The following is a 25,465-nucleotide window of genomic DNA, read 5'->3' as shown; positions in this document are numbered from 1 at the left end:
TGTCTGTTATCTATGTTCTGTGACATCACTGTGTGCAGTAACTATTTCCTCCCATCAGAGTGTCTGTTATCTATGTTCTCTGACATCACTGTGTGCAGTAACTATTTCCTCCCATCAGAGTGTCTGTTATCTATGTTCTCTGACATCACTGTGTGCAGTAACTATTTCCTCCCATCAGAATGTCTGTTATCTATGTTCTGTGACATCACTGTGTGCAGTAACTATTTCCTCCCATCAGAGTGTCTGTTATCTATGTTCTCTGACATCACTGTGTGCAGTAACTATTTCCTCCCATCAGAATGTCTGTTATCTATGTTCTGTGACATCACTGTGTGCAGTAACTATTTCCTCCCATCAGAGTGTCTGTTATCTATGTTCTGTGACATCACTGTATGCAGTAACTATTTCCTCCCATCAGAATGTCTATTATCTATGTTCTGTGACATCACTGTGTGCAGTAACTATTTCCTCCCATCAGAGTGTCTGTTATCTATGTTCTGTGACATCACTGTGTGCAGTAACTATTTCCTCCCATCAGAATGTCTATTATCTATGTTCTGTGACATCACTGTGTGCAGTAACTATTTCCTCCCATCAGAGTGTCTATTATCTATGTTCTGTGACATCACTGTGTGCAGTAAATATTTCCTCCCATCAGAGTGTCTATTATCTATGTTCTCTGACATCACTGTGTGCAGTAACTATTTCCTCCCATCAGAGTGTCTGTTATCTATGTTCTCTGACATCACTGTGTGCAGTAACTATTTCCTCCCATCAGAGTGTCTATTATCTATGTTCTCTGACATCACTGTGTGCAGTAACTATTTCCTCCCATCAGAGTGTCTATTATCTATGTTCTCTGACATCACTGTGTGCAGTAACTATTTCCTCCCATCAGAGTGTCTGTTATCTATGTTCTCTGACATCACTGTGTGCAGTAACTATTTCCTCCCATCAGAGTGTCTATTATCTATGTTCTCTGACATCACTGTGTGCAGTAACTATTTCCTCCCATCAGAGTGTCTGTTATCTATGTTCTCTGACATCACTGTGTGCAGTAACTATTTCCTCCCATCAGAATGTCTGTTATCTATGTTCTGTGACATCACTGTGTGCAGTAACTATTTCCTCCCATCAGAGTGTCTGTTATCTATGTTCTCTGACATCACTGTGTGCAGTAACTATTTCCTCCCATCAGAGTGTCTGTTATCTATGTTCTCTGACATCACTGTGTGCAGTAACTATTTCCTCCCATCAGAATGTCTGTTATCTATGTTCTGTGACATCACTGTGTGCAGTAACTATTTCCTCCCATCAGAGTGTCTGTTATCTATGTTCTCTGACATCACTGTGTGCAGTAACTATTTCCTCCCATCAGAATGTCTGTTATCTATGTTCTGTGACATCACTGTGTGCAGTAACTATTTCCTCCCATCAGAGTGTCTGTTATCTATGTTCTGTGACATCACTGTGTGCAGTAACTATTTCCTCCCATCAGAGTGTCTGTTATCTATGTTCTGTGACATCACTGTGTGCAGTAACTATTTCCTCCCATCAGTGTCTGTTATCTATGTTCTCTGACATCACTGTGTGCAGTAACTATTTCCTCCCATCAGAATGTCTGTTATCTATGTTCTGTGACATCACTGTGTGCAGTAACTATTTCCTCCCATCAGAGTGTCTATTATCTATGCTCTGAGACATCACTGTGTGCAGTAACTATTTCCTCCCATCAGAGTGTCTATTATCTATGTTCTGTGACATCACTGTGTGCAGTGTAACTATTTCCTCCCATCAGAGTGTCTGTTATCTATGTTCTGTGACATCACTGTGTGCAGTAACTATTTCCTCCCATCAGAGTGTCTGTTATCTATGTTCTCTGACATCACTGTGTGCAGTAACTATTTCCTCCCATCAGAATGTCTGTTATCTATGTTCTGTGACATCACTGTGTGCAGTAACTATTTCCTCCCATCAGAGTGTCTGTTATCTATGTTCTCTGACATCACTGTGTGCAGTAACTATTTCCTCCCATCAGAGTGTCTGTTATCTATGTTCTCTGACATCACTGTGTGCAGTAACTATTTCCTCCCATCAGAATGTCTGTTATCTATGTTCTGTGACATCACTGTGTGCAGTAACTATTTCCTCCCATCAGAGTGTCTGTTATCTATGTTCTCTGACATCACTGTGTGCAGTAACTATTTCCTCCCATCAGAATGTCTGTTATCTATGTTCTGTGACATCACTGTGTGCAGTAACTATTTCCTCCCATCAGAGTGTCTGTTATCTATGTTCTGTGACATCACTGTGTGCAGTAACTATTTCCTCCCATCAGAATGTCTATTATCTATGTTCTGTGACATCACTGTGTGCAGTAACTATTTCCTCCCATCAGAGTGTCTGTTATCTATGTTCTGTGACATCACTGTGTGCAGTAACTATTTCCTCCCATCAGAATGTCTATTATCTATGTTCTCTGACATCACTGTGTGCAGTAACTATTTCCTCCCATCAGAGTGTCTGTTATCTATGTTCTCTGACATCACTGTGTGCAGTAACTATTTCCTCCCATCAGAATGTCTGTTATCTATGTTCTGTGACATCACTGTGTGCAGTAACTATTTCCTCCCATCAGAGTGTCTATTATCTATGTTCTGAGACATCACTGTGTGCAGTAACTATTTCCTCCCATCAGAGTGTCTGTTATCTATGTTCTCTGACATCACTGTGTGCAGTAACTATTTCCTCCCATCAGAATGTCTGTTATCTATGTTCTGTGACATCACTGTGTGCAGTAACTATTTCCTCCCATCAGAGTGTCTGTTATCTATGTTCTGAGACATCACTGTGTGCAGTAACTATTTCCTCCCATCAGAGTGTCTATTATCTATGTTCTGTGACATCACTGTGTGCAGTGTAACTATTTCCTCCCATCAGAGTGTCTGTTATCTATGTTCTGTGACATCACTGTGTGCAGTAACTATTTCCTCCCATCAGAGTGTCTGTTATCTATGTTCTCTGACATCACTGTGTGCAGTAACTATTTCCTCCCATCAGAATGTCTGTTATCTATGTTCTGTGACATCACTGTGTGCAGTAACTATTTCCTCCCATCAGAGTGTCTGTTATCTATGTTCTCTGACATCACTGTGTGCAGTAACTATTTCCTCCCATCAGAGTGTCTGTTATCTATGTTCTCTGACATCACTGTGTGCAGTAACTATTTCCTCCCATCAGAATGTCTGTTATCTATGTTCTGTGACATCACTGTGTGCAGTAACTATTTCCTCCCATCAGAGTGTCTGTTATCTATGTTCTCTGACATCACTGTGTGCAGTAACTATTTCCTCCCATCAGAATGTCTGTTATCTATGTTCTGTGACATCACTGTGTGCAGTAACTATTTCCTCCCATCAGAGTGTCTGTTATCTATGTTCTGTGACATCACTGTGTGCAGTAACTATTTCCTCCCATCAGAATGTCTATTATCTATGTTCTGTGACATCACTGTGTGCAGTAACTATTTCCTCCCATCAGAGTGTCTGTTATCTATGTTCTGTGACATCACTGTGTGCAGTAACTATTTCCTCCCATCAGAATGTCTATTATCTATGTTCTCTGACATCACTGTGTGCAGTAACTATTTCCTCCCATCAGAGTGTCTGTTATCTATGTTCTCTGACATCACTGTGTGCAGTAACTATTTCCTCCCATCAGAATGTCTGTTATCTATGTTCTGTGACATCACTGTGTGCAGTAACTATTTCCTCCCATCAGAGTGTCTATTATCTATGTTCTGAGACATCACTGTGTGCAGTAACTATTTCCTCCCATCAGAGTGTCTGTTATCTATGTTCTGTGACATCACTGTGTGCAGTAACTATTTCCTCCCATCAGAATGTCTATTATCTATGTTCTGTGACATCACTGTGTGCAGTAACTATTTCCTCCCATCAGAGTGTCTGTTATCTATGTTCTGTGACATCACTGTGTGCAGTAACTATTTCCTCCCATCAGAATGTCTATTATCTATGTTCTCTGACATCACTGTGTGCAGTAACTATTTCCTCCCATCAGAGTGTCTGTTATCTATGTTCTCTGACATCACTGTGTGCAGTAACTATTTCCTCCCATCAGAATGTCTGTTATCTATGTTCTGTGACATCACTGTGTGCAGTAACTATTTCCTCCCATCAGAGTGTCTATTATCTATGTTCTGAGACATCACTGTGTGCAGTAACTATTTCCTCCCATCAGAGTGTCTGTTATCTATGTTCTCTGACATCACTGTGTGCAGTAACTATTTCCTCCCATCAGAATGTCTGTTATCTATGTTCTGTGACATCACTGTGTGCAGTAACTATTTCCTCCCATCAGAGTGTCTATTATCTATGTTCTCTGACATCACTGTGTGCAGTAACTATTTCCTCCCATCAGAATGTCTGTTATCTATGTTCTGTGACATCACTGTGTGCAGTAACTATTTCCTCCCATCAGAGTGTCTGTTATCTGTGTTCTGAGACATCACTGTGTGCAGTGTAACTATTTCCTCCCATCAGAGTGTCTGTTATCTATGTTCTGTGACATCACTGTGTATCACTTACTGGGTGCAATAGTTTTCATAAAACTACTGTTTTATCCGCTGCAGATCTTGCAGTTCTCTGAATGCTGAGCTCTGTGTAACCCTACCCCCAACACTCATTGGCAGGTTTCTGTGTACTCTGTATATTGACAAAAAGCTAAACAAAGCAGGATGAGTAGGGGGCACAATGCTAACACAAACAGACCAATAAGTGGTACATCTCTGGAATGAGGGTCTACGCCATGACATTTTGTTGATCTCAGATAGCAAAAACCTGCTCACAAATGCCCTTTAATACCAACAGCTGCAGCTTATCAGGGTTAACTGGTATTATCTATGCTCTGAGACATCACTGTGTGCAGTAACTATTTCCTCCCATCAGAGTGTCTATTATCTATGTTCTGTGACATCACTGTGTGCAGTGTAACTATTTCCTCCCATCAGAGTGTCTGTTATCTATGTTCTGTGACATCACTGTGTGCAGTAACTATTTCCTCCCATCAGAGTGTCTGTTATCTATGTTCTGTGACATCACTGTGTGCAGTAACTATTTCCTCCCATCAGAGTGTCATCAATTTCCTCCCATCAAGTGTTATGTGCTTGTAGCTCCTCTAGACTATTGTACGACCTCTCAGCTCAGATTGTGTCTCCTTTACTCCTCTATGTTGTGATGATGCAGCTAATGTCTGCTATATGCCCTAACTATAATGATCTCACCATGGCTGACTGCTAATAATTCTGCGGAGAGGTGAAATCTGCAACAGTTTTTTGTGTAATAAAATTCAATCTTCTGTGGACACTACAGGCTTTATGACTTTCTCTCATGCTTTTATTGTAACGTATGGACTCATTTTAGACTCTTTATATCTGCAATACGTACCATGTAATGGTTGGCATGGATACAGAGACAATTCATCTAACGTCAGTTAACAAGTGGACGTACAATATAATCTGAGCATGGAAGCAGAACAGAATATTAGGGACCACTAGTAATCTCCTGCTTCGGCAGGAGCACTTAGGCTACTTTCACACATCAGTTTTCTGTATTCAGGCACAGTCCTTTTTTTTGCCGTATCCAACGTTTCCGTTTTTGTTGTGCAAACCGGAGCAAACCGGACCTACCGGATCCGTTTTTAAGCGGATCCGTTTAGGACGGATCCGTTAAAAAACGGATCCGGTAGGTCCGTTTTGCATCCGTTTTGCATCCGTTATGTCCGTTTTTTGACGGATCCGTTTTTTAAACACTAAACAAACAATTAACGAGTTCCGTATTCTGATTGGCTATTGGGAACATATAGTATATATACAGTATTTTGAAGCATATATGACAGAATGAAGACAGAGGCAAGCAGAAACCATGGATGCTATTCTTGCAAATTACACAAAGATCGCTGCAGATTTTATATTTGAGGCAAATCGCTTGGCTATCATCGTCAGAGAAAAGGAGCGACAGCGACTGAGGCGTCAGCGACATCGACGCTTTTGGATCCATCCCCTGACTGCACAGAGACTGACACGTGGGGTGTTTTCAACCCTATACCTGGAGCTCCGTGGAAACCATGAAAAATTCACAAGCTATGTCCGGATGTCAGTGATTAATTTTGACGTCCTCCTTGGCCTTGTTGCGGACAACATCCGTAAAACGGACACCTTCTGCCGTTACTCTATAACACCCGAGGAGCGTTTGCTGGTTACGCTTAGGTAAGTTTTTTTTTTTTAAATTGTATCCTCCTGTAAATTGACTTTTAACTGTAATGTGTTTGCTATTATTTTTTTATAATTATTGTCTTTCCTTTACAGATTCCTTGCAACTGGAGAGTCGCTTTCATCCCTCCACTACCAGTTTCGACTAGGAATTTCCACCATCTCGGGAATCATTAGAGACACTTGCCAAGCCTTGTGGGATTGCCTCCATGATGATTTCATCCCCCAGCCCACCAGGGACAGATGGCTTGCAATTGCTGAACAATACTATAACATTTGTCAGTTTCCAAATTGCCTTGGCTCAGTGGACGGCAAACATATAAGAATTGTGAAACCTGCTGCTTCGGGGTCAGAATACTACAATTATAAAAAGTATTTCTCAATTGTCCTAATGGCAATAACGGATGCGGACTACAAATTCATCTCAGTGGACATTGGCGCATATGGGAGATCCAATGACTCTCAGGTCTTCAAAATGTCCCCAATGGGGCGGCGAATCTATGGGAATACTTTTGATTTCCCTCCTGCAAGACCTCTTCCTGGCACATGTGAGCCCCCAATGCCCTTTGTTTTTGTGGCCGACGAAGCCTTTCAACTCTCCCAACATCTATTGAAGCCATATGCAAGCCGTGGATTGACGCAAACCCAAAAAATATACAATTACAGATTATCCAGAGCCAGAAGAATGGTGGAATGCTCCTTTGGGATACTAACCAGCAAATGGCGAGTGTTGTTAACAGCCATTAATTTAAACATTGAAACTGTGGATGAAATTGTGAAAGCATGTGTGGTACTGCACAATTTTGTTTTAACAAAGGAACCTTTGTCCTTGGATGACCAGAGTTTGGAATCCACCGCTTTGTCTGACTACACCAGTCCTGGATTTAGGAGTAGTGTTGCCTGTTCCACAATCCGTGACAAATATGCTGACTATTTTGTGTCCCCAGAAGGTAGAGTAGATTGGCAAGATCAAATGGTGTAAGATCTTTGTTTAGTTTTATAACAAATAAAAATAGTTAAAAATAAATTAAAAAATATCTTGTTAACTTTGTTAATTTTAATCTTTCACTCGCTTTAAAAATTTGTAATTTTTTCACCGTCAAATTACAACATGTTATGTTTTTGTATTACCTTATTATTAACTTAACTTGCAAAATAATATTCACCCCCAAAAAAAACAAGAACAAATAAATACTTTTCAACAAAAAACTTTTATTTTTATTACAAACATAAATTATAAATTGGTATATCTTGGGCTTGGGGTGGAGATAGTACTGGAGGGGCTGACAGGTGGGAACACACGCACAGTTGGAGTATTGAGGGTGGAAAGTGGTGTTGGTGGTGGTGGTGGGGAAGTAACAGAAGGTGAAGGTGTGGTTGAGAAACCAAGAGGGAAACCAGGAGATGGGATGGGATTTGGTAAGGATTGAGGGGTGGAGTGGAGGGATTGGGAGACAGAAGAGGTGGCGGGTGAATTAGTGGCTTGAGTTGGGGTCATGACGGGTGTGGAAGGCGAGATGTGGTAGTGGGTAGGAAGTGTAGGGGCAGATGTGGTTGGGAGCTGGTACTGGGCCGCAGGCTGGTACTGGGCAGCAGGCTGGTACTGGGCAGCAGGCTGGTACTGGGCAGCAGGCTGGTACTGGGCAGCAGAGGGAGTAGGGACAATGGCTGGAGGGGGGGCAGGTGCTGGAGGAGGGGTGGGTGGAGGTGGTTGGGAGTCAACCTGCGCCAGAGCCTGCCGTGTGGCTTGCATTACATGCATCTGCTGGTCAAGAGATAGCTTTTCCATGCGCTCTAGTACGGCTTGAAAAAAACAATGATTGGGTGATTTACTTGCATCTAAATGCAGCCTGTCCAGACGCGTGCACAATTCGTGTGTATTTTTTTCCATATTGGCATTTATGAAGCTAAAAGATGCACGATTTTGTTCTGATAATAATTGAATGGCGTTCTGGAAGGCTGCATTTAGATGCAAGAACTCGGGCGCATAGCTCTTTTCCTGACCCCTATGACGCTGACGCCCAGAACCCAAAGGTGTTCTACTGAGGGCAGCAGTGTCAGAGGGGTGGGGTAGGGGAAAAGCTATCTCATCACCAGCAGCTTCAGGTAATGAAGTCTCACGGGAAGCTCCAGCGCAGGTGGATGGGACAGATGTAGATGGAAGGGAAGGTTCAGATGGGTGGGGTCTGTGCGTGTGTTCACCAGTGGCGGACTGTTCAGGGATCGCTCCTGTCGGGTTCGATGCAGGCTCCTGAGTGCTGCAGACGGTGCTGGTAAAAAGAGGAAAAACAAAATAATAATTAATTTAATTGCTATACAGTGCCACAGAAAAAAAAAAAAAAGGCAAAAAAAATCAGACATAAAATATTATACTTTGTACATATTTTGGGGAATATTTACCTTCTGCACACCATAGTTGTCCGGAGGAACGACAACGCTCTAAAGTAACGGTACTTCGATCTGCGTCCTCCGGATCCACTCGGGGCCTGCATCTCTTGATTTAACTCCTTTTTGAAGCGATCCCTGATAGACCGCCACCGCTTTTGTAGTTTGTCACCTGAAAGTGGAAAACACAAAGTGGTTAGTATACAACACATTACATCCTGCAGCATAACCTACTGAACTGTGAATACTTACGCTGTTTCTTCTGGCCACGAGAATTGAGCTCCCCCCAACCTTCTACCGCTGCGTGGCATACCTCGTCCCAGAGTCGACGGGTTACGATCGAATCAGCGTGGCGGCGGTCAGCCATGTTCCACAGCGGCTCCCTCTCTCTAACTTCATCGATGAGGAGGTCGATGTTGATAAATCCGGCCTCCTCACCGTCAGAATCGGGAGCACGCTGTGATGCCTGTTCAAAGAAAGAAAAAAGAAATTAAAAAAAAAAATAGACAAAAAATCACACTGACATGAAAAAAAAAACAAAAAAAAAAACTTACAGTATGACCACCGCCACCTCGACGACGACCCTGGGACGGTCTTGGGGGAGCTCTATCGTGAGCCCTAGAAGTTGAAGCCTTTAGTGAATAAAAAAAAAAAAACATTATTTACTTATGTGTTTGGTGTGCTGTGGTAAACAATTCCTGTATGAAACTTACACTCTGACCGCCCGCTCCGTGTATTTCTCCACCCCTTCCGTCCTCTTCTGGCAGCATCTCCTGTGATGTTTCGGCCACCTGTGTAAATGTCGTTTATTTAAAAAAATTTTTTTTTTTTTAAAAAAAAAAAAAAAAAAAAAAAAAAAAAAATACCTCAGTTTGTGAACCGAAGGGCGGGCTACCAGAAGACGACATATTTTATTACAGGCCACGCACACCAACTTGATGGGCCAAACTTTTCCGTCAACACTGCACCTGCAAAAAAAGAAAAAAAAATGTCTAAGTACATGTACGCAGCTCACAGCAGTGATCTGTGGACAGTACTGTGGACATTACCTCTGGAACACTGTCCTCCAAATTCGCACTGACTGCAAACGGACACAGGAACTGGCTGTCCTCAAATTTTCCGTCAACACTGCACCTGCAAAAAAAGAAAAAAAAATGTCTAAGTACATGTACGCAGCTCACAGCAGTGATCTGTGGACAGTACTGTGGACATTACCTCTGGAACACTGTCCTCCAAATTCGCACTGACTGCAAACGGACACAGGAACTGGCTGTCCTCAAATTTTCCGTCAACACTGCACCTGCAAAAAAAGAAAAAAAAATGTCTAAGTACATGTACGCAGCTCACAGCAGTGATCTGTGGACAGTACTGTGGACATTACCTCTGGAACACTGTCCTCCAAATTCGCACTGACTGCAAACGGACACAGGAACTGGCTGTCCTCAAATTTTCCGTCAACACTGCACCTGCAAAAAAAGAAAAAAAAATGTCTAAGTACATGTACGCAGCTCACAGCAGTGATCTGTGGACAGTACTGTGGACATACCTCTTCCCTGGAGCACTGGACTGGAGGACAGCAGAAGTTGAAGTCAGGAACCAACGGCAGGAAGTGTGTAGAATGTGCTGGATCCTTTTATAAGTTTTGTGATGATGAAAAAAAAAATTTGCGCATGCTCTGTTTACCAAACCGGATGCGGTCACCGCATCCGGTTTAAACCGCATTGCGCCGGATCCGGCATGCATAGACACCCATTGTATACAATGCCGTATTGCGCCGGATCCGGCAGAATGCGGTTATTTTAAGGGGACAAAAAACGTTACATGATACGTTCTATCCGGCCGCCGCATTCAATTATTTTGCCGCATCCGGAAAAAAACGGATGCAACGCAAAGCCATCCGGTACAATCCGGCAACAATGCAAGTCTATGGGGAAAAAACGGATGCGGTACCGGATCCGTTTTACCCGTTTTTTTCCGGATTGAACCTGATGGCAAAAAACTGATGTGTGAAAGTAGCCTTACTAAGCATATTTTTCTCCAAAAATGGTTGTTAACATTTACATGCTTAAGTAATTGGTCAATACTGTGCTCTATCAACCACAAACAAAAGAATACAGCAGCATTCTGTAGGTGCCAAAACATTTGCAAACATAGAAATGAGGGTTCTTAAGGCCGCTTTACACGCTATGATATATCTAACGAGATGTCGTCAGGTTCACATCGTTAGTGACGCATATCCGGCCTCGTTTGACATATCGTAGCGTGTAACACAAATGAGCGACTGTGAATGAGCAAAAATACTCACCTTATCATTGCTCGTTGACAAGTCGCTCATTTTCAAAAAATCGAACGTCCTTCTGTGCTCCGGTTGTTCATCGAATGGCAGGCCGAGGCAGCACACATCGCTCCATGGGACACCCCGGGAACGATGAACTGCAGCTTACCTGCGCCCGCCAGCAATCTGGAAGGAAGGAGGTGGACGGGATGTTCCGGCCGCTCATCTCCGCCTCTCCGCTTCTATTGGCCAACCGCTGTGTGACGTCGCTATGACGCCGAACGTCCCTCCACCTTCAGGAAGAGGATGTTCGCCGCCCACAGTAAGGTCGTTCGAGAGGTAAGTACGTGTGATGGGGGTTGCAGAGTTTGTGCGACATGGGCAACAAATTGCTCATATCGCACAAACGATGGGGGCGGGTGCGATCGCACATGCGAACGCACGATAAATTGATACATGTAAAGCAGCCTTCAGTGCAAAAATTGGCCAATTCTTGTGTGCTGTAAGGTGACCTTTCTTTGATGAGACCCTACCTTAGTGTCATGTGTCTCCTGCACTAAAAATCTACAATATATGGGCAGATTGGATCTGGCACTAATTAAAAGCACCTTGTCTCTGATGGGCGGAGAGCTCATTCATCTTGTTGTGGTTAATGGGCACATATGTATTGGCCAATTTTTGAGCTAAGAACCTTAATTTTTCTAAGTATATTCTATATAGCATTAAAGAGGTGGTTCACTGTTCTGCAATAGTGACCACTTCCCTGTAAAACTGATATGGAAGGCTTTTTCTAAATACCTTGTTCAGCCAATTCTGCCTGTGAGAGGTGCTATTGCGGTCTGCTCATCCCCATGAAGTGACCCCTGGGCTCCGTGACCTCTGGGATCCGGTGATGTCACGTCAAGTTTCAGGGTGGCCCAAGTCTTCCTGAGTGATTGGGCTGTGGGCAGCGTTTCACCGCTCATCACAGCCCAGCATTGCTCCTTCTTGGGGCGCTCTGCAGTGAAGAGCCCGCGACATGCTGCTCTGTGATGCTGGGCTGTGATGAGCAGTGAAACGCCGCCCACAGTCCAGTCACTCAGGAAAACTGGAGCTGGGCTCACTGATGTACGGTGAACTGGAAATTGATGTGACATCACTTGATCCCAGAGGTCACAGAGCATTGGGGATCACTTACATGGTGATGAGCGGTGCGCAATAGTGCCGCTCACAGGCAGAATTGGCTGATGAAGGTATTTAGAAAAAGCCTTCCCAATCAGTTTTACAGTGATGTGGCCAATATTGCAGAGTAGTGAACTACCCAATTAATGCAGTTTACATTTCATATATTCTATATTTGCATATGTCTTGGCGCTTACAGAGCTTAGTTATTGCAGCTGGCACCTGTTCACACTTGCTGTGTTTTATTTGGAAATGCAATAATTTATTTTTTTTTTCAAATACTGTGCTCCATGTCCGGTGTACGCACTAGCCCTAATGTGACACTGTAGATGTTTTCATAATCTGTCTTGGTGTTGATTGTCAGGGGAAGACGGACAGGGTATTTTATGCATTCTGTAACCTGGAACAATTTGTTTCACTGCTTTGTTTTAATTATTCTATAATAATATAGCTGATATTTGGCCTTTAAAAAACAATTAAATTTTTTCCTCTCCACAAACGTTTTCCTCAGGACCAGAATATCAGCAAAGCATGCTTTGTTGATATTCTGGTCCTGAGGAAGAGGTTTCTACTTCGAAACGCGTAGACCTATGAAATAAAAAAAGATATCAATTTATCAACAACTTTACATCTTCATTTGGCTGATGCGTGGCGTTAACCCCTTTTCCTGTTTGAATGCTCATCCACGTGGGGCTGCAACAGACGCCATTATCTCATGCTGAATCAGTGGTTGTGACTTTCACAACCACAGTAGGTGAGTGTATATATTTTTTATATATTACTCGTGTCATCTGGTAATGCCCTATCAGCGCTTCTTTTTTCTAGTTTTAATATTACAGCAATCTAAACAAAGTCAAAGCCATCCAAACAGTAGGGTGGGAGCCAAAAAACATGAACGTGACATCATCAAAGAAGACGTGGCCTATATTATCTTTAGATTTGTTTCCTTGTAAATGTTCAGTTACACTTGTCTGTATTTTTCCTTTAATAATGATAAATATAAATGGCGCCATAATTTATGGTTTCCTAAATACCTGTTTGTGGAATGCACACGTACCCTATAAATAAAAATCAGTATTGAAAATGAGTTGGAAATTACATGTCAGGATACATAAAATAAAATGAAAAGCTCTTGTCAATGGCTTGACAAATGATGGCAGTGTCTATGGCATAGATATTATTATTAGCAGTCGTCCCCATGAATAGTAACATTTATCAGTGCGTACATATGATGTGTGCAAGGAAATGAGTGTGACATATAAGTGAAGTGGCATTACAGGGCATAAATCAGTAAGCAGATCTAGTAATATAACACATGCCGGGTGTATAACAGTATCATCCATGCTGCTGCTGTTTACTATCCTTTTGCATTATATGTAAAATTAATATAGTGTTAGAGGGGTTTTCTGGGCTCAGCACAAATTTCTGTGACTGCAGATTGCCGAATTGTGCGCACTGTCAGGATTCCCCTTAATTTACCACTCAAGTAGGCTGTTTACTAGTGATGAGCGAGCATGCTTGTAACTACTCGGTACTCGCACGAGTATCACTGTACTCGGGCTGCTCGGCGGGTACCGAGTAATTTTGCAATACTCGTGCTTTACTCGTGGTCTTCATCCCTGCATGTTGGCGCTCTTTTGAGAGCCAGCCCTCATGCAGGGATTGGCTGGAAGACCACTGCAATGCCACAGCCCTGTTAGTTGTGGAATTGCAGTGATTGGCCGGCCTGCACAGCGTGACCGAGCCTTTATACCGGCCGGCGCGCTGTGCTCTGTACACAGCCATCTCATATTCCCTGCTTTCCACGCCCACAGGCGCCTATGATTGGTTGCAGTGAGACACGCCCCCACGCTGAGTGACAGGTGTCACACTGCACCCAATCACAGCAGCCGGTGGGCGTGTCTATACTGTGCAGTAAAATAAATAAATAAATAATTAAAAAAACAGCGTGCGGTTCCCCCCAATTTTAATACCAGCCAGATAAAGCCATACAGCTGAAGGCTGGTATTCTCAGGATGGGGAGCCCCACGTTATGGGGAGCCCCCCACCCTAACAATATCAGTCAGCAGCTGGCCAGAATTGCCGCATACATTATATGCGACAATTCTGGGGCTGTACCCGGCTCTTCCCGATTTACCCTGGTGCGTTGGCAAATCGGGGTAATAAGGAGTTATTGGAAGCCCATAGCTGCCAATAAGTCCTAGATTAATCATGTCATGCGTCTATGAGACACCCTCCATGATTAATCTGTAAGTTACAGTAAATAAACACACACACACCAGAAAAAATCCTTTATTAGAAATAAAAACACAAACATATACCCTGGTTCACCACTTTAATCAGCCCCAAAAAGCCCTCCATGTCCGGCGTAATCCAGGATGATCCAGCGTCGCATCCAGCGCTGCTGCATGGAGGTGACCGGAGCCGCAGCACACACAGCCGCTCCGGTCACCTCCACACAGCAAATGAACACAGCCGCGCGATCAGCTGCTGTCACTGAGGTTACCCGCGGCCACCGGTGGATGCAGCGGTGACAGCGGGTAACCTCAGTGACAGCAGCTGATCGCGCGGCTGTGTTCATTTGCTGTGTGGAGGTGACCGGAGCGGCTGTGTGTGCTGCGGCTCCGGTCACCTCCATGCAGCAGCGCTGGATGCGACGCTGGATCATCCTGGATTACGCCGGACATGGAGGGCTTTTTCGGGCTGATTAAAGTGGTGAACCAGGGTATATGTGTGTGTTTTTATTTCTAATAAAGGATTTTTTCTGGTGTGTGTGTGTTTATTTACTGTAACTTACAGATTAATCATGGAGGGTGTCTCATAGACGCCTGACATGATTAATCTAGGACTTATTGGCAGCTATGGGCTGCCAATAACTCCTTATTACCCCGATTTGCCAACGGCACCAGGGCAAATCGGGAAGAGCCGGGTACAGTCCCAGAACTGTCGCATATAATGTATGCGGCAATTCTGGGCGGCTGTTGGCTGATATTGTTAGGGTGGGGGGCTCCCCATAACGTGGAGCTCCCCATCCTGAGAATACCAGCCTTCAGCCGTATGGCTTTATCTGGCTGGTTTTAAAAATGGGGGGAACCGCACGCCGTTTTTTTTAATTATTTATTAATTTTAATTATTAATTTTAATTATTTATTAAATAATTAAAAAAAACGGCGTGCGGTTCCCCCCATTTTTAAAACCAGCCAGATAAAGCCATACGGCTGAAGGCTGGTATTCTCAGGATGGGGAGCTCCACGTTATGGGGAGCCCCCCACCCTAACAATATCAGCCAACAGCTGCCCAGAATTGCCGCATACATTATATGCGACAGTTCTGGGACTGTACCCGGCTCTTCCCGATTTACCCTGGTGCGTTGGCAAATCGGGGTAATAAGGAGTTAATGGCAGCCCATAGCTGCCACTAAATCCTAGATTAATCATGTCAGGCGTCTCCCCGAGATTCCTTCCATGATTAATCTGTAAATTACAGTTAAAAAACACACACATCCGAAAAATCCTTTATTAGAAATAAAAAACACTAACAAAGTCCCTCATTACCAATTTATTAACCCCGACAAACCCTCCATGTCCGGCGTACTCCACGGACTCCGGCGTCGCGTCCAGCTCTGCTGCATGGAAGTGACAGGAGCTGCAGAAGACACCGCCGCTCCTGTCACCTCCACGCAGCTAATGAAGACAGCCGTGCGATCAGCTGAGCTGTCACTGAGGTTACCCGCTGTCACTGGATCCAGTGACGGCGGGTAACCTCAGTGACAGCTCAGCTGATCGCGCTACTCACCTCATTTGCTGCGTGGAAGTGACCGGAGCGGCGGTGTCTTCTGCAGCTCCGGGCACCTCCATGCAGCAGCGCTGGAAGCGACGCTGGAACATCCTGGATGACGCCGGACATGGAGGGCTTTTTGGGGCTGATTAAAGTGGTGAACCAGGGAATGTGTGTGTGTATTTTATTTCTAATAAAGGATTTTTCGGGTGTGTGTGTTTATTTACTGTAACTTACAGATTAATCATGGAGGGTGTCTCATAGACGCCTGACATGATTAATCTAGGATTTAGTGGCAGCTATGGGCTGCCATTAACTCCTTATTACCCCGATTTGCCAACGCACCAGGGCAAATCGGGAAGAGCCGGGTACAGCCCCAGAACTGTCGCATATAATGTATGCGGCAATTCTGGGCGGCTGCTGACTGATATTGTTAGGCTGGGGGGCTCCCCATAACGTGGAGCTCCCCATCCTGAGAATACCAGCCTTCAGCCGTATGGCTTTATCTGGCTGGCATTAAAATGGGGGGGACCGCACGCCGTTTTTTTTTAATTATTTATTAATTTATTTTACTGCACAGTATAGACACGCCCACCGGCTGCTGTGATTGGGTGCAGTGTGACACCTGTCACTCAGCGTGGGGGCGTGTCTCACTGCAACCAATCATAGGCACCGGTGGGCGGGGAAAGCAGGGAATAGGAGATTGTTTAATGAGCGGCCGGCTTTTTCAAAATAGTAAAAGCCGCCGGTCACCTCCACGCAGCTAATGAAGGGAATAGCGCGATCAGCTGCTGTCAGTCAGGTAACTCCCGGCCACCGCTGGATCCAGCGGTGCCGCGATTAACCTCAGTGACAGCAGCTGATCGCTCTACTCACCTCAGTTGGTGCATGGAGCTGACTGGAGCGGCGGTGAGTAGCGCGATCAGCTGAGCTGTCACTGAGGTTACCCGCGGCCACCGCTGCATCCACCGCTGGATCCAGGTAACCTCAGTGACAGCTCAGCTGATCGCTATACTCATCTCATTAGCTGCGTGGAGGTGACCGGAGCGGCGGTGTCTTCTGCAGCTCCTGTCACTTCCATGCAGCAGAGCTGGACGCGACGCTGGAGGACTGTGGAGTACGCCGGACATGGAGGGTTTGTCGGGGTTAATAAATTGGTAATGAGGGACTTTGTTAGTGTTTTTTATTTCTAATAAAGGATTTTTCGGGTGTGTGTGTTTTTTAACTGTAATTTACAGATTAATCATGGAAGGAATCTCGGGGAGACGCCTGACATGATTTATCTAGGATTTAGTGACAGCTATGGGCTGCCATTAACTCCTTATTACCCCGATTTGCCAACGCACCAGGGTAAATCGGGAAGAGCCGGGTACAGCCCCAGAACTGTCGCATCTAATGTATGCGGCAATTCTGGGCGGCTGCTGACTGATATTGTTAGGGTGGGGGGCTCCCCATAACGTGGAGCTCCCCATCCTGAGAATACCAGCCTTCAGCCGTATGGCTTTATCTGGCTGGTATTAAAATTGGGGGGACCGCATGCCGTTTTTTTTAATTATTTAATTATTTATTTCACTGCACAGTATACACACACCGGCTGCTGTGATTGGTTGCAGTGAGACAGCTGTCACTCAGTGTGGGAGCGTGTCTCACTGCAACCAATCATAGGCGCCGAAAAGCAGGACAGCAGGGAATAGGAGATTGATTAATGAGCGGCCGGCTTTTTCAAAAGAGGAAAAGCCACCGGAGTTTGAACAGCTGTGCAGCGCCGCGGCAGTGATCGGGGAACGGTAAGTAAGAGAGAGGGGGGGGGAACTGACCGACAGACTGTGAGAGGGGGACAGACAAGACAGAGAGAGACAGACCGACGGACTGAGGGAGATAGAATAAAAAAAAAAAAATGACCGACATCGCTAGTAAAAAGCACAAAACGTGCGTTTTGGACATCGGAGTGCCACACAATGTTTTCATGTAAAATCTTTCATGTATTAATCTCAAAAAGTAACATACACCAGCTCTATCTCACTATTGGGTATGTGCCCTTAACATTTCCGCCATGAAAATTCATTTTGGTGTCATTTTGGAAGGTTTTCTGGTGAGTCCGTAAAAATGGCGTAAAACTCGGACAAAATTGTTCACATCTGTGACTTTTGAGTGATAAATGCTTCAAGGGGTCTTCCCCATGCTGATGCCATGTCATTTGAGCACTCTTCTGAGACTTTTGTGACATTTTTAGGGTTTCTCCATGCTGCCGGGGGGTCATTTCACAAAAATACTCGGGTCTCCCATAGGATAACATTGGGCTCGGTGCTCGGGCCGAGTACACGAGTATCTTGGGAGGCTCGGCCCGAGCTTCGAGCACCCGAGCTTTTTAGTACTCGCTCATCACTACTGTTTACAAGTAAACAGTTTGCGTCCTTGATAAGTGGATGAGAATGTAGTTGGCACATGAATGCAAATTTGCAAGCCGCATATATGTGATTACATGACCACCAGTTGTGCATAGAGTGATTGCAGAAATGTACTTTGAGCTTGGAAAATCACTTTAAGTGGGATGGGCTTTTAGTTTATTTAATTTATGTGCTTTTATGTAATGGGTTTAAAGGGAATCTGTCAGCAGGTTTTTGCTACCTCATCTGAGATCAGAGTAATATAGGGAAAGAGAGGATGAATCCAACGATGTATCACTTAGATTACTGGCTGCAGCAGTTGTGACACAATCAGAGTTCTTAGATGTAGCTTGTAACAATGCTCAGGGAGCTAACTCCGCCCACAGCACAGCTCTCTGATATGGTGCCATTATGCAGATAATACTGTACTATGGTGTACATATAATTCTGGTACATTTCAAATGATAATACTCTGTACTCTATATAATGGTCATAAAATATCAGTAATAACAGTGCCAGAAAGATTTCATTCCATTGAAATGACGCACACAAGGTCTTTCATTTAAAATTGTGGAAATTGGCTGGTAATTTTACCTGTAGTGTAAAACCACCATTAAGAGGTCAGCCATACAGAGGTTAGAAATTGCTTCTGCAGTGCCGGGGACCCCACAATCATCTCTATGATGGGCCACCATGTAGAATAAGGCTTCTTAAGTGTTATTTATTGCCCTATCAAACACACATACATTTTTACCTTCTCCCTTCCTGTTCTGACAGCTGAAGTGTAGTGGGGGTCTTACAGAGTATAGCAACTAAGCTGAAGTCCACCAAAGGGCAGATTTGTCATTTTCTGTCTTTCTTGCTCTGCGTTTTCACCTCTGTTTCCTTTGGGCATGAGACCTTTTCATCCCTTTCCTCCAAGTTGACAACTTGGCTGTCTCCACTGGATTCTGTGCTGCCTCTGTAGGGGCTGTCAGTCCTAGAACAGCCAGAAATCCAGCACATGTGTATTTATGCTTTAACTTTGTACTTATCTGACAGTATTTCTGTGCGCCTTAGAGCAAGTCTCCATGTGTAAGTCTTTGTATCTGTCACTACCGTTTTTACAGAACTTTATTTTTGCATTCAGTGTGTAGATACAATTCATGTTTCCTTGTCTTTTTTTTGAAAGGTCTAATCATCTTAAAGGCATTGTGAAAATTAAGGCTTTTTATTTCAAGGATAAACATTACTATTCGTATACAAAATATATAATTGTCATACATTACATTTAAGTTTCTATTGTCTTTAGTTACCTCCTTACAATGGACCATGCCTTGTAATATATATATATATATATATATATATATATATATATATATATATATATATATATATATATACAGTTAGGTCCATAAATATTTGGACAGTGACACAAGTTTTGTTATTTTAGCTGTTTACAAAAACATGTTCAGAAATACAATTATATATATAATATGGGCTGAAAGTGCACACTCCCAGCTGCAATATGAGAGTTTTCACATCCAAATCAGAGAAAGGGTTTAGGAATCATAGCTCTGTAATGCATAGCCTCCTCTTTTTCAAGGGACCAAAAGTAATTGGACAAGGGACTCTAAGGGCTGCAATTAACTCTGAAGGCGTCTCCCTCGTTAACCTGTAATCAATGAAGTAGTTAAAAGGTCTGGGGTTGATTACAGGTGTGTGGTTTTGCATTTGGAAGCTGTTGCTGTGACCAGACAACATGCGGTCTAAGGAACTCTCAATTGAGGTGAAGCAGAACATCCTGAGGCTGAAAAAAAAAGAAAAAATCCATCAGAGAGATAGCAGACATGCTTGGAGAAGCAAAATCAACAGTCGGGTACATTCTGAGAAAAAAGGAATTGACTAGTGAGCTTGGGAACTCAAAAAGGCCTGGGCGTCCACGGATGACAACAGTGGTGGATGATCGCCGCATACTTTCTTTGGTGAAGAAGAACCCGTTCACAACATCAACTGAAGTCCAGAACACTCTCAGTGAAGTAGGTGTATCTGTCTCTAAGTCAACAGTAAAGAGAAGACTCCATGAAAGTAAATACAAAGGGTTCACATCTAGATGCAAACCATTCATCAATTCCAAAAATAGACAGGCCAGAGTTAAATTTGCTGAAAAACACCTCATGAAGCCAGCTCAGTTCTGGAAAAGTATTCTATGGACAGATGAGACAAAGATCAACCTGTACCAGAATGATGGGAAGAAAAAAGTTTGGAGAAGAAAGGGAACGGCATATGATCCAAGGCACACCACATCCTCTGTAAAACATGGTGGAGGCAACGTGATGGCATGGGCATGCATGGCTTTCAATGGCACTGGGTCACTTGTGTTTATTGATGACATAACAGCAGACAAGAGTAGCCGGATGAGTTCTGAAGTGTACCGGGATATACTTTCAGCCCAGATTCAGCCAAATGCCGCAAAGTTGATCTGACGGCGCTTCATAGTACAGATGGACAATGACCCCAAGCATACAGCCAAAGCTACCCAGGAGTTCATGAGTGCAAAAAAGTGGAACATTCTGCAATGGCCAAGTCAATAACCAGATCTTAACCAGATCTTAACCCAATTGAGCATGCATTTCACTTGCTCAAATCCAGACTTAAGACGGAAAGACCCACAAACAAGCAAGACCTGAAAGCTGCGGCTGTAAAGGCCTGGCAAAGCATTAAGAAGGAGGAAACCCAGCGTTTGGTGATGTCCATGGGTTCCAGACTTAAGGCAGTGATTGCCTCCAAAGGATTCGCAACAAAATATTGAAAATAAAAATATTTTGTTTGGGTTTGGTTTATTTGTCCAATTACTTTTGACCTCCTAAAATGTGGAGTGTTTGTAAAGAAATGTGTACAATTCCTACAATTTCTATCAGATATTTTTGTTCAAACCTTCAAATTAAACGTTACAATCTGCACTTGAATTCTGTTGTAGAGGTTTCATTTCAAATCCAATGTGGTGGCATGCAGAGCCCAACTCGCGAAAATTAAAATTGTGTCACTGTCCAAATATTTCTGGACCTAACTGTATATACTAGAAGGTGGCCCGATTCTAACGCGTCGGGTATTCTAGAATTTACGTATTGTGTAGTTAATGTATGATTTTTGTTTTATATATATATATATATATATATATATACAGATGTTGTTGTGTGTAGTTGGCAAGTGTTTGTGTAGGGCCTGTAAATGTTCTGGGTGTTGTCTGGGTGTGGGGGGTGAGAGTGGTGTTTGTGTGTTGCGTTGTGTGTTGCATTGTTTGTGGAGCGCTGTGTGTCTGTAGCGTTGTGTGTGTGTGGTGCTGTGTGTGTTGCGCGGTTTGTGTGGGTGTGTGGGTGTGGAGTGCGTGTGTGTGTTTTGGGGGGAGGTATGTTTTGTGCAATGTGTGTGTTGCGCGGTATGTGCATATATTTATGTGTGCCGCGGTGTTTCTGTGTTGTGTGTGTGCAGCATTGTCTGTGTGTGTGTGGGTGTCTGTGTAGGGCGGTGTTTGTGGTTCCCAGTGTGTGTGTGTGGTGTGTTGTGCGGTGCGTGTGTGGTGGTGTGTGTGTGTTTTGGGGGGAGGTGTGCACCCCCATCGTGGTCCACCCCCCATGCTGCACCCCCCATCGTGTTCCTTCCCCCATGCTGCGCATTTCCATCGTGCTCCATCCCCCATGCTGCGCACCCCCATCGTGCTTTATCCCCCATGCTGCGCACCCCCATCGTGCTCCATCCTCCATGCTGCGCACCCCCCATCGTGTTTCATCCCCCCATTCTGGGCACCCCCCATCGTGGTCCACCCCCCATGCTGCACCCCCCATCGTGCTCCATCCCCCATGCTGCACCCCCCATTGTGCTCCATCCCCCATGCTGCACTCCCCATCGTGCTCCATCCCCCATGCTGCGCACCCCCCATCGTGTTTCATCCCCCCATTCTGGGCACACCCCATCGTGCTCCATCCCCCATGCTGCACTCCCCATCGTGCTCCATCCCCCATGCTGTGAACCCCTCAAAGAGGAGTATAATAGGAGGATTATAATAGGAGTATAATGGGAAGAGTAGTCCTGGGGAAAGAGGAGTATAATGGGAGGAGTTGTCCTGGGGGGGAGGTGTACAGGTGCCCAACGTGTGCGGGGGGCGTGGCCTAGCGGGCATAGTGTGAGGGGGCGTGGCCAAGCGGGCATATTGTGAGGGGGCGTGGCCTAGTGGGCATAGTGTGAGGGGGCGTGGCCTAGCGGGCATAATGTGAGGGGTGTGGCTTAGCGGGCATCGTGTGCGGGGACGTGGCCTAGCGGGCATCGCATGCGTGGGGCGTGGCCTAACGGGCATCGCGTGCGGGGGCGTGGCCTAGCGGGCATCATGTGCGGGGGGCGGGACTGGCCGAGCCGAGCGACCAATCCGTGTGGAGGGGCGGGGCCAGGTCGAGCCCAGCGGCCAATCCGACGGTTGTCACTGTAAGGACACAATGTCACTGTAACGACACAATTTTGGAGCAAGAGAGACAGACAGACAGACAGACAGAATAAGGCAATTATATATATACTAGAAGGTGGCCCGATTCTAACGCTTCGGGTATTCTAGAATTTACGTATTGTGTAGTTAATGTATGATTTTTGTTATATATATATATATATATATATATATATATATATATCTATAGAGAGAGAGAGAGATGTTGTTGTGTGTAGTTACCAAGTGTTTGTGTAGGGCCTGTAAATGTTCTGGGTGTTGTCTGGGTGTGGGGGGGTGTGAGAGCGGTGTTGTATGTGTGTTGCGTTGTGTGTATTGCGTTGTTTGATGAGCGCTGTTTGTCTGCAGCATTGTCTGTGTGTGGTGCTGTGTGTGTTGCACAGTTTGTGTTGGTGTGGAGTGTGTGTGTGTGCTTTGGGGGAGGTATGTTTTGTGCAGTGTGTGTGTTGCGCGGTATGTGCGTATATTTGTCTATGCCGCGGTGTTTGTGTGTTGGGTGTTGTGTGTGTGTGGCGTTGTCTGTGTGTGGGTGTCTGTGTAGGGCGGTGTTTGTGGTTCCCAGTGTGTGTGTGGTGTGTTGTGCGGTGTGTGTGTTTTGGGGGGAGGTGTGCATCCCCATCGTTCTCCATCCCCCATGCTGTGCACCCCCCAACGTGCTCCATCCCCCATGCTGCGCACTCCCCATCATGCTCAATCCCCCATGCTGCGCACTCCCCATCGTGCTCCATCCCCCATGCTGCGCACCCCCCATCGTGCTCCATCCCCCATGCTGCGCACCCCCCATCATGCTCCATCCCCCATGCTGCGCACCCCCATCGTGCTCCATCCCCCATGCTGCGCACCCCCCATCGTGCTCCATCTCCCATGCTGCACACTCCCATCGTGCTCCATCCCCCATGCTGCACACTCCCCATCGTGCTCCATCCCCCATGCTGCGTACCCCCCATCGTGCTCCATCCCCCATGCTGCGCACCCCCCATCGTGCTCCATCCCCCATGCTGCGCACCCCCCATCGTGCTCCATCCCCCATGCTGCGCACTCCCCATCGTGCTCCACAGTCACACATCAGACAGTATACACGCACACATCTGATCGCATACACTCACACCCCACTTCTCCCTGTGCCCTCCGGTTCTGTGCTGCACGCCGTGCTCCTCTGCCGACACTCACAGATCCGATCGAATACACTCACACATCAGAACACACGCACACATCCGATCGCATACACGCACACATCCGATCGCATACACGCACACATCCGATCACCTACACGCACACACACAATGACGATATCGCACATACGCGCTCACACACTCACAACATCCGGAGATACCACATGCTTCCAGCCATGTGATCCTCCGGCAGGTCCTGGAAGGTCACTGCACGCACAGTATCGCCGCCGAGAAGTAAGCGATATCACTGGATGTTGTGAGTGTGTGGATGCGATCTGATGTGTGTGTGAGAGTGAGTGAGTGTGATCTGATGTGTGTGTGTCTGTTCTTATGTGTGTGTGTGTGTGTTTGTGTGTGTGTTCCGCCGCTGCAGGACCTTGATGCGCTCACCTGCTCTCGGTTGGCATCTGGTGAGTATGACTGCGGGGTCTTCTTTCTTCTGTCTTCTCTCTTCTGGGGGTGCCTGCTGCCTATAATGAAGTGTCTTGCAGTGTCTTTAACTCTTTCACCGCTGCATGACACTTCATTATTGACCGCAGCGTATGCCGGCTCCCTGCACATGTGTATCGGGAGCCGGTGTACGCTGATCGGGGCTAAGCGGGCGAGGCGTCAGCGTATGCCGGCTCCCTGCACATGTGTACCGGGAGCCGGTGTACGCTGGAGTGGGGCTGAGCGGGCGAGGCGTCAGCGTATGCTGGCTCCTTGCACATGTGTACCGGGAGCCGGTGTACGCTGGAGCAGGGCTGAGCGGGCGAGGCATCAGCGTATGTCGGCTCCCTGCACATGTGTACTGGGAGCCTGGTGTACGCTGGAGCGGGCGATGCGTGCGGAGGGCCAGGGCAAGCGGCTAATCCATGCAGGGGGCGGGGCCAGACCGAGGCGAGCGGCCAATATCCGTGGGGGGGGGAGCAGGCCGAGCCCAGCAGCCAATCCGACAGTTGTCACACTGTCACAGTTACACAATTTTGGAGCAAGACAGACAGACAGACAGACAGACAGAATAAGGCAATTATATATATAGACTAGAAGGTGGCCTGATTCTAACGCATAGGGTATTCTAGAATTTACGTATTGTGTAGTTAATGTATGATTTTTGTTATATATATATAGATGTTGTTGTGTGTAGTTACCAAGTGTTTGTGTAGGGCCTGTAAATGTTCTGGGTGTTGTCTGGGTGTGGGGGTGTGTGAGAGCGGTGTTGTATGTGTGTTGCATTGTGTGTATTGCGTTGTTTGTCGAGCGCTGTGTGTCTGTAGCGTTCTGTGTGTGTGGTGCTGTGTGTGTTGCGCGGTTTGTGTGGGTGTGGAGTGCGTGTGTGTGTTTTGGGGGGAGGTATGTTTTGTGCAGTGTGTGTGTTGCGCGGTATGTGCGTATATTTATGTATGCCGCGGTGTTTGTGTGTTGGGTGTTGTGTGTGTGCGGCGTTGTCTGTGTGTGTGTGGGTGTCTGTGTAGGGCGGTATTTGTGGATCCCAGTGTGTGTGTGGTGTGTTGAGTGGTGCGCGTGTGGCGGTGTGTGTGTGTTTGGGGGGAGGTGTACATCCCC

General features: G+C 45.6%; 2 protein-coding genes across 2 annotated transcripts in view; one reads left to right on the top strand and one right to left on the bottom strand.

The window, feature by feature from the left end:
• Window positions 1-25,465, top strand: part of GRIN2B (glutamate ionotropic receptor NMDA type subunit 2B) — a 935,536-nt gene that overhangs the window by 101,873 nt on the left and 808,198 nt on the right. The gene's annotated exons all lie outside the window — the stretch shown is intronic.
• LOC142250033 (uncharacterized) lies at window positions 7,524-9,639 on the bottom strand. The gene is made up of 6 exons (XM_075322094.1): window positions 9,541-9,639; window positions 9,388-9,465; window positions 9,229-9,306; window positions 8,927-9,140; window positions 8,690-8,846; window positions 7,524-8,559 (listed from the first exon to the last, which is right to left on the bottom strand). The coding sequence occupies exons 1-6, from the start codon at window positions 9,580-9,582 to the stop codon at window positions 7,524-7,526; spliced, it is 1,605 nt and encodes a 534-aa protein (XP_075178209.1). The 5' UTR covers window positions 9,583-9,639.

The sequence above is a fragment of the Anomaloglossus baeobatrachus genome, chromosome 8, assembly GCF_048569485.1.
Source record: "Anomaloglossus baeobatrachus isolate aAnoBae1 chromosome 8, aAnoBae1.hap1, whole genome shotgun sequence".
Lineage (NCBI taxonomy): Eukaryota > Metazoa > Chordata > Amphibia > Anura > Aromobatidae > Anomaloglossus > Anomaloglossus baeobatrachus.
This window is presented reverse-complemented; position numbering and strand designations above follow the sequence as displayed.